This window comes from Capra hircus, chromosome 18, assembly GCF_001704415.2.
Source record: "Capra hircus breed San Clemente chromosome 18, ASM170441v1, whole genome shotgun sequence".
Lineage (NCBI taxonomy): Eukaryota > Metazoa > Chordata > Mammalia > Artiodactyla > Bovidae > Capra > Capra hircus.
The window spans coordinates 57,380,540-57,390,881 of NC_030825.1; the positions used below are offsets into that span (position 1 = coordinate 57,380,540).

A 10,342-nucleotide genomic window follows, 5' to 3' on the forward strand; every position below is an offset into this window, starting at 1 on the left:
AGAAAGAAGGGGAAAAGACAGGAGGCTTTGGATTGAGGACTCAGGAAAGACATAATGGGGCCCAGGGGTGGGGGAGAGCATGGGGCCACACCCACCTGCTCTCTCTTGGGCCCAGAGAGGAGAGAGAGATGGACAGAGATATGAAAGAAAGAAAAAGGAGATGGTGAGAGGTGCAGACAGAGGGAAACAGAGACAGAGGCATAAAGTGACCGCGGAGGAGATTCCCAAATGACACAGTGACTGATCCAGGGCAGTGCCATTCCCTGAGGGGCCCAGTGGGGGCATTTGGCGACCTCAGGAGAGGGCAGGGATGACTCACGAAGCCACAATGACACCGAAGGCCAAGACAGCCAGACACACGGAAATGATGCTGCCAGTCAGGCCAGGATTCCATTGGAATTCATTTTTCTCATGATACTGCAGGTCCATGCGGGGCTGCCCGTCGACTGGGGTAGAGGGGCGGGTGGTGGGGAGGGAGGGGAAACAGTCCGACCTCCAAGTCATCACCCTTCCTTGGGCATGCTCCCAAACCCACCTCCTCGCTCCACAACCTGGCCAGGGTCGGGCCTCTCTCTCCCTTCTCCCTGCTTGGTCCCTGCCCTTTCCTGGGTCTGACTTTTTCATTCATCCGTTCCTCACAGAATATGAGGCTTTTGGGATACTGCTGGGAATTCCTTTGGCAAACATCCTTGCTCTCATGGAGCAGTCAACATAGCACACAGCACATTGACAGTGAAGAGCCCAGCGCCAAATGCATCTCATTGGATGGGGAGTGGGGGTGGCGGAGAGGACTTGGTGAGAATGTTAGTGCCTCAGTTCTGACTCTTTGCAACCCCATGGACTGTAGCCCGCCAGTTTCCTCTGTCCATGGAATTCTCCAGGCAAGAATACTGGAGTGGGTTGCCATTCCCTTCTTCAGGGGATCTTCTTGACCCAGGGATCAAACCAGGTCTCCTGCATTGCAGGCAGATTCTTTACCATCTGAGCCACCACGGAGGCCCGCATCTCACAGGGAAGTGATCCTTTAGTGTGTGATCGGGGAGTTCTCTCTGAGGAGGGGAATTCTAAGACTTTATTGAAGTGAGAGAGAGAGAGGAACAGTGGGAGAGAGAGGAACAGTGGGAGAGAGTGGGAACAGCATGTGAAAAGGTTAAACAGGACTATTCAATCTTGATGGATTTATAGCAGTTCACTGTATTATGCTTTGTACTATAAAGATACATATTTTTAAAGCCTCTGAATGAGTGAATTCAGCACATCCTGCCACACTCCCTAAGTATGGCACTGGCTATAAATATAATGCTTTTCTAGTACCTGCCATTTTGGCCTTAGAAGCATTGTAAAGTTATAGAGGGGTCTTCGAATTAGTAGGAGGAAAGTGAATTTCAGAATATGGAAGCAACTTCTGGGCCATACAATAATCAAATGGCAAGGGAAAGGTTCAAGGTTGTATGCGGGAGACCTCAAAAGCCATATTCAGGAGTTCTCTCATGGTTGGGTGGCTAAGACTCTGCCCACACTCCCAATAGAGGGGGCCGTGTGTTCCATCCCTGATCAGAGAATTAGATCCCACATGCTGCAACTAAGACCTGGTACAGCCAAGTAAATAAATAAACATCTTTTTAAAAAGCCATATTCACTGGGATGTGGCTGACTTCAGCTCTCATGCACCTGTCCCATGCCTTCCCCTACTCCAGGAGCTTACTGAAACAGTACTTTTCTCTGATGCATTTGGGACTGATCATCTGACAATGTAAACAATCCAGGACTTCTTCTTTCAGCAAGCCTGAGCAGGAGGAAAGGGAGAAGTGGGACGAGGGGAGATACCAGAGGACTGGCAAGGGCAGGAAGGCAGAAGGGCAAAGAAGAGGGAGTCCTTTGGCCTTCCTGAATTTGGAGGTCCCATTTTGCTCAATGCACTGACAAGTCACATTAAAAATAATTTGTACATAATCACTCCAGTACTCTTGCATGGAAAATCCCATGGACAGAGGAACCGGGTGGGCTGCAGTCCATGGGGTCGCTAAGAGTCGGACACGACTGAGCGACTTCACTTTCACTTTTCACTTTCATGTACTGGAGAAGGAAATGGCAACCCACTCCAGTGTTCTTGCCTGGAGACTCCCAGGGATGGGGGAGCCTGGTGGGCTGCCGTCTATGGGGTCGCACAGAGTCGGACACGACTGAAGTGACTTAGCAGCAGCACTGAAGGGTGGAACTTAGCTGTGTAGTTGACTTAACATTCAGTTGGTAGACATGTGATTATGTTAAATTAATTTTAAATTAACTGTCTACCAAAAGGATGTGTTTTCTTCTCTATTCCCATTCTGCTGCCCTCAGAGGCATACACTGGCTGCCTACTCACTCATCTGTCTTCCCTGCTTCCTGACACACAGGAAGATGACATTTCCCAAGCTCCTTTGCAGTAGGTTGCACCCATGTGACTGAGTTCTGGCCAATGGAAGGTGGGCAGAGGGATGTATGTCACTCCCAGACCTAGTTATAAAAGGCCCTGCAGGATTCTCTATTCACTCTCCCTCCTGGAGCTAGCTTAGCAGCCTTGACATAGGTGCAGCCTCCATCCTTGAGCTACTTGGAATATCTGTTCAACTCTCCATGGAATTTTGGCAGAAGAGAAATAAACCCTTTTTCCGTTAAACCACTGAGATGCAGGGGTTTATTTTTCACTACAACATAGCCTATCCTAGCCTAAAATCTCCCCCACAAATCCTTTTTTGCAGGTTGCAATGACTTTCATAAACCCTCAAAAGTTAGATACCCCTTGGTGCCATAGCTTTGGGGTGGAGGAAACACCAGATGAAGTAGGTATGATAGCAGGGCTTGATTTGGGGGGGACAAGGTCAAAAGGGGGTAAAGTGAAGTGAAAGTTGCTCAGTTGTGTCTGACTCTTTGTGACCCAATGGACTACACAGTCCATGGAATTCTCCAGGCCAGAATACTAGAGTGGGTAGCCTTTCCCTTCTCCAGGGGATCTTCCCAACCCAGGGATCGAACCCAGGTCTCCCACATTGCAGGTGGATTCTTTACCAGCTGAGCCACAAGGGAAGCCCAAAAGCGTAGGAAGGTAGCAAAGGGAAGAACAGACAATAAACCCAGGACTTACGGCAAATTTTGGGATCGCAGGCTGCAAGAGAAAAGAACAGAGGTGACTTAGATTGGGCCAGCAATTTAAGAATTTAATGGGAAAGGACCAGGAGAGGGAGGAAGGAGTGAGATTGGAAAAGGAGAGAAGGGAATTTGGGGGAGAGGCAGAGAAGGCTGAGTCATAGGGGAGGTAAGAGAGGAATCTGGAAGACAAGGTGGGAGAAGGGAACCAAGTGATGATGAGGAAGGGGAGAAGGGGGCTTAGTGGAGAGAGATGCCACACCTTTTAATTCATATGATCTTAACACTTTCTTGAGTTCCTTGATTACCCTCTCCCTAAGAGTCACCAGCTCATCCAGCAGAGGCTCATCTGAGGAAAGAAAGATCCTTATTTGGTGGGAGGCACTCAGCAAGACACCCCACCTGCAGCTTCAAAGAGAACGGGTGATGGGAATTCCCTGCCAGTCCATTAGTCAGGACTCTGAAGTTTCACTGCCAAGGGCAGGGTTATCCCCAGTTGAGATGCAGCCGAAACAAACATTTGAAAGAAGAGAGTAGGGATGAGGAAACTCCTTTTCTAAGCAAGACTGTCTATTCCTCTGGATCCACTGGGCAAATCTATGGCCTGGAGAATCTACATCTACCTTCTGACCCACTGCAGGGACCCAGGCTAAACCATCCTCCCTTGGCCTCAGTTTCCTCATCTGGTAAGTAATAGAAGGGTGGACTCGAGCACCTCCCCTCTCCTTTTCCCTGACCTGCTCTTCTCTTTTCTTCTATTCTGTCTACACTCACACCTTCACGATTTCATCCAGCTGAATAGCTTCGTATATTACCTGGACATGCACTGTCCAATACGGCAGTCACTAGACACACATGAGGACTGAGCACTTGAAATGGGCTAGTCTGAATTGAGAGATGATGTTAGTATAAGACGTGAGCTGGATTTCAAAGACACGGTATGAAAAAAATAACTGTACGATGGCTCAATAGTTTTTGTGTTGCTCTCAGGTTCAAACGGTAAAATTTTAGGTATTAGGTTAAATAAAATCTATTAAAGTTTATTTTACCTGCTTCTGTTTACCTTTTTAAAACATGTGACAACCAGAAATTTTTAAATTATCTGTGTGACTGTTTGTGCCTCACATATCTCCATTGGACAGCATCGTTCTATATACACTGAGGCCTCCTGAGCTGGTGTCACTAACCTAGACCACTCACTGATATCCAGGGGCATATATCTAACTACCCATTCAGCATCTCCACCTCCAATGTCTAAAGGCATCTTAAACTCAATGAGTCTAAGACTGAACCTTGATATCCTCCTGCAAACCCACTTCCAACTCCATCTATGAAGACGAAGTCTTTTCCACCTTCATCTTCATTGAGGGAGCTGTCATGTTTCTAGATACCCAAGCCAAAATCCTTGGTGCTTTGACTCTTTTTTTTTTTACATTTCACATGCAATTTGTCAACATGCATGTGAGCAAAGCCTGTCTGTGAATATTCAAGAGAGGTCCAGAAATCCAACATTTCTTACCCCCTCCACTGCTGCCATCCTGGTGCCAGCCATCATCGTCCCTTGCCTGGGCCATTGATTGCTACAGCCTTCCCACTGGTGCCCCAGCCTTCCGCATTGCCCTGCTAAATCTATTCTCTGCAGACAGAGGGACCCCATTAAAAGCTCAGGCACTTCACTAGCATCACGCTTCTGCTCAGAATCCTTTATGTGACCCAGAGTAGAAGTCAAAAGTCCTTACCATTATAAGTCCCTACAAATTAATGGGTACCAATCTATGCATGCCCACCCCGTTACCTCTAGAATCTCATTTTCTACAGTTCTCCCTTGCTCTCTCTACTCTCCACTCCAGCCTCCCTGGCCTCCTCGAGGTTCTGGGAATATGCCAATCATTGACCCATCTTAGGTATTACAGTGGTTATCCTTTCTGCCTTCAGCCTTCTACCCTAGACTTCTGCCCCTTCATAGTTGCTTCCCCCTCTCCTCCACATCTTTTCTCACATGCTAATCTTCCAGTGACATCCTTCTTGGCTGCCTTATTTTTTAAAAAAACACCCTTTTATGTATTTGTTTATTTATTTTTGCCTGCACAACGCTGCATGTGAGATCTTAGTTCCCAGACCAGGGATTGAACCCATGCCCTCTGCAGTGGAAGGGCGGAGTCTTAACCACTGGACCACCAGGGAAGTCCCCTGGCTGCCCTGTTTTTACCTGCAAGCCCTGCCCCTATTCCCAGCACTCCCTATCCCCTGGTCCCTGCTTTATTCTTTTCTCCATGGCATTTGTCCCCATTTGACATATTGTGTAGTAAAGGGTTAACTCAGAAGCACTGAGTTGCTCAAATGTGCACATTCCACAAAAGCTTTGGCTCTCATCTGACTCCCTAACTCCTGGGAGGTAACCTCTAAGTCCTTTGGAACATCCTGCCCGTCAAGTGTGTCTTTCTTTACTTGGGAGCCTTGGGCCACACCATGTAGTCTATGCTAACGGTGGCTGTGGGCCACAAGGTGGCAGGTCGATCTCTGGGGGAGCTGGAGACAGAATAACTAAGATCAGCCTCTTGGGTGCTCCATGCCTATGCAGCCAACCTCCAATAATATGAGTTGGTAGAATCATTGACCCAGGCTCTTCAAAAATGCCATTGTCATAAAATACAGCTCAATCAGAACAGATCCAGGATTGAAAGAAAACTAGTGATGAATGGCATGATTGAGACAATTGGGAACATTTGAATGAAGATTAATTATTAAATGATAATATGGAATTGTAATATGTGAGAGAATGTCTATTTTTGTTTTTAGGAGATTGCCTGCTGAAGAATTTAGATGTGAAGTGTCACTAACTCTGAAATGGTTATACACACACAACACACACACACAGACCAAATGTGGCAATAGGTTAGCACGTAGTGAAATGTTAAGAATGGTGACTTCCCTGATGGCTCAGACAGTAAAGTGTCTGCCTACAATGTGGGAGACCCAGGTTTGATCCCTGGGTCAGGAAGATCCTCTGGAGAAGGAAATGGCAACCCACTCCAGTAATCTTGCCTGGAAAATCCCATGGACGGAGGAGCCTGATAGGCTCCAGTCCATGGGGTCACAGAGTGGACACGAATGAGTGACTTTACTTTCACTTTCCAGTGGCTAAGACTTCGTGCTCCCAAAGCAGGGGGCCCTGTTTTGACTCCTGGTTGGGGAACTAGATGCTACATGCTGCAACTAAGACCTGGCACAGCCAAATAAAAATATTAAAAAAGAATGGTGTTTAGGTGCTTATTGTATTATTCATGCAACTTTTCTAATTAGAATTTTTTTGAAACATAAAAATCATTTTTTAAAAAGGTGAGAGCTTTAAAAATGACTGATATTTAGGCCCCGGCCCCTATATCCTGATTTAATTGGCAGGGCTGCTGCCTGGGCTCCTAGACTCTTTTAAAAGTTTCCCAGGGGATTCCAGCCTACAGCCTGAGTTAAGACCTGCCGCTATAAGCTTTTTTGTGAAGGTCCGTCCAGACAGTCAATATTTTCAGCGTTAAGGACCATATGGTCATTGTCCCTACTCAACTCTGCCTTGGTGAGCAGGAGTAACATAAACAATACATACATAAATGGGTGTGGCTGTGTTCTAATAAAACGTTATTTGCAAAAAAAACAAAACAAAACACGGGGCTGGCGTGTCACCTAACCGCTCTGAGCCTCAGTCTTCCCCTCCTTAAAGGGCAGGTCACAACAACGCCCACCTTGATGAACTGTCCTAGGCTTTTCTAGAACTCTGTCAGACACACAGTAAAGGCTATACGTGAGATTGCTTTTATTTTTACATGAAGAGAAGGCCTAGTGGACCGGTGGAAAGGGAGGAGGGGCAAGGGAGCTTGGAAAAGGTTTTCCCTCTTAGTTCCTACCTTTCAGAGAACTAGCCATTAAGCTGCTTGTTTGATTCTTGACAAAGGACGCCACTAGGTCCAGATGGTCTATCCCTGGGGACGAGAGGAGAGGAAATTCCCGTGGGTCCCTGGGAAAGCCAAGGGATGATGACTCCATCTCCCTTCGGGACTGGCCCCGCCCCTCTCGGGGGCGTGGCCTCCCCGCCCAGCCTCGGGCTAGCCCACTGGTCCCTTTCTCCAAGGTCCGGGGCCCTCTCCCCGGCCCAGCACGCACCCACTCTGCCCACAAAGGCGTTTAGCGCGTAGTCCCGGAAGAAAGGCCCTTCCATGCCCCGCAGCACGACCTGAGCGCGGGCCTGCAGCTGCCCTTGTTGGAACCGGCTGGGGATGAGGGCGAGGCGCAGCTGCTTCAGGGCCTCCTGCACCGAGTGGTCACACTGCAGGCAGCCCCAGTCTCGGCGGGCGCTCAGGCCCAAGAGCAGCAGAAGGGCCCAGGCCAGAGGCATGGCGGGGCCTTTGTGACGTCACAGAGGGCACCCCGGTCGGCCCCGCCCCTCAGGCAGAGGCGGGGTCAGGGAGGCCCAGGGGAGTGTGCGCTGGGGCGGGTTGGCTGAGCACCTACTGTGTGCCAGGCGTGGAGCTGGGAGCTAAGGAGACATTCTTCAAAACCCAGAAGTCTCTGCCCTGCGCTCTTGGATCTAACATTCATTCTTTCAACTTATGTGTACTGAGCACCTACTATGTGCCAGGTGCTCTTCCAGAAACTACAGCTGAGAAAAGCAGGAGATCCTTGCTCTCTTCAGCACTTACATTCTTTCATTCAACAGATATTTATTGAACACCTACTATGTGCCTGGCCCAGTTCTAGGCTCCTGATGGAGCTCAGAGACAGAGATAGTCTCTACTCACATAGTTTACAGTTAAAGAAATGTCAGTGGAAAGCCCACTATGTACTGGGCCCTGGAGACAGACTGAAGGAGATGGACACAGTTCCTGTTCACGGTGTTCCTTCTAGCAGAGGTGGAAGGAGGTGCGGCCGGAAAAAGCAATGTAAAACCTCGTTTACAGATTAGTAAATAAGATCCTGACACAGCATTAAATGCTGAGAAGCAAATAAACCTTGTGATATATGATGAGCTCCTGGTATGCTAGTGCCCCAAGGTCAGGGTTGTGTTCACTGCTCTTGTCTAACGTCTGACACGCCCTAGGTGCTTGATAAATATTCAACAAATTTCAGTGGCTCCACAGAAGAGGAAAATGTACTTTGTTTTTGTCCTGGGTTGTTGTTTTTTTTTTTTTTTTAATCTTCAAACCTAGAGAAAATTTGCAGGAGCAGTACAATAAATACTTGAATATACCTTATTAACACTCACATCCACTGTATGTCTCTCTCTCCAGAATGAAGTAGGGCAAAGGCTAACAGTTTTGCAAACTTTAAGAGGGTCATAACAAGCACCCTCTTCCAACAACACAAGAGACAGCTCCACACATGGACATTACCAGATGGTCAATACTGAAATCAGAGGGCTTCTATTCTTTGCAGCCAAAGATGGAGAAGCTTTATACAGTCAGCAAAAACAAGACTGGGAGCTGACTGTGGCTCAGAACACGAACTCCTTATTGCAAAATTCTGACAAATTGAAGAAAGTAGGGAAAACCACTAGACCATTCAGGTATGACCTAAATCAAACCCCTTACGATTATACAGTGGAAGGGACAAATAGATTCAAGGGATTACATATGACAGACAGAGGGCCTGAAGAACTACGAACAGAGGTTCGTGACATCGTACAGGAGGCAGTGACCAAGATCATCCCCCAAAAAAGAAATGCAAAAAGGCAAAATGGTTGTCTGAGGAGGCCTTAAAATAGCTGAGAAAAGAAGAGGCGCTAAAGGCAAAGGAGAAAAGGAAAGATATACCATCTGAATGCGGAGTCCCAAAGAACAGCAAGGAGAGATAAAGCCTTCCTCAGTGATCAATGCAAAGAAATAGAGGAAAACAAAAGAATAGGAAAGACTAGAGATCTCTTCAAGAAAATATAACATGTAGAGATTAATTAAATGTTAGTTTCAATTAAAAATGGACAAAGGATTTGAATAGATATTTCTCCAAAGAAGATATAAGAATGGCAAATAAGCACTTGAAAAGATGCTCAGTGTCGCTGAGCATTAGGAGAATGCAAATCAAAACACAGTGAGAGGACCTTCCTGGTGGTGCAGTGGATAAGAATCCTCCTGCCCATGCAGGGGACACGAGTTTGATCCCTGGTCCAGGAAGATCCCACGTGCCAAGGAGCAGCGAAGCTGGTGCACCATAAATGCTGAGCCTGTGCTCTAGAGTCCGTGAACTGCAACTGCTGAGCCCACGTGTTGCAACTCCTGAAGCCCGTGTACCCCTAGAGCCTATGCTCTGCAACAAGAGAAGCCACCACAATGAGAAGGCCAGGTACCACAACTACAGAGCAGCCCCCACTCTCCAGAACTAAAGAGAGCCTGAGTACGGCAGCAAAGACCTGGCACAGCCAAACAGAAATAAATAAAAGAAATAACTAAAAAATAAAATAAAAAACACAATGAGTACCACCTCACACCAATTAAGATGGCTACCATCTAAAAAACAGAAAATGACAAGTGTTGGTAAAGATGTGGAGAAATGGAACCCTTGTACACTGTCATTAGGAATGTAAAATGGAACCACTGCAGTGGAAAACGGTATGGATGTTTCTCAAATAATTAAAAATAAAACTACTCTATGACCCAGAAATTCGACTTCTGGGTATTTACCCAAAAGAATTGAAAGCAGAGACTGAAAAAGATCTTTGTATACCCATCTTCATAGCACCCTTATTCACAAAAACTGAAATGTGGAAGCAACCCATCGACTAACAAACGGGTAAACAAAATGTGGTATACACATGCAACGGGATATTATTCAGCCAAAAAGGAAGGAAATTCTGATATATGTGATAGCACGGATAAACCTTGGTGGTCACTATGCTAAGTGGAATAAAGCCGGTCACAAAAGATACATACTGCATAGTTCTGCTTATACAAGGTATCTAGAAAACCTAAAGTAAATTCACACTCAGGATATTTAACATTGGTTTGATTGGGTTAACCATATTTGGACTTTCCTAAATGCCTTGTGACACTTTGCTGCTTCACCTCCTCTGAGAAGGCCTCCCACATTATTCCTGCCTGTAAAGCACGTCTCCTTCTGTTATCCTCTATTTTCGGGATCAGCCTACACCCTGAAAGGGCCAGGTTGTAGATATTTTCGGATTTGTGACCCATAGTTCTCTTGCTACTGTAATAGGAAAGCAGCCACAGACAAT

General features: G+C 46.8%; 1 protein-coding gene across 1 annotated transcript; it reads right to left on the reverse strand.

The window, feature by feature from the left end:
- IZUMO2 (IZUMO family member 2) lies at window positions 182-7,513 on the reverse strand. The gene is made up of 6 exons (XM_018062904.1): window positions 7,282-7,513; window positions 7,026-7,100; window positions 3,389-3,475; window positions 3,125-3,145; window positions 1,706-1,786; window positions 182-446 (listed from the first exon to the last, which is right to left on the reverse strand). The coding sequence occupies exons 1-6, from the start codon at window positions 7,511-7,513 to the stop codon at window positions 316-318; spliced, it is 627 nt and encodes a 208-aa protein (XP_017918393.1). The 3' UTR covers window positions 182-315.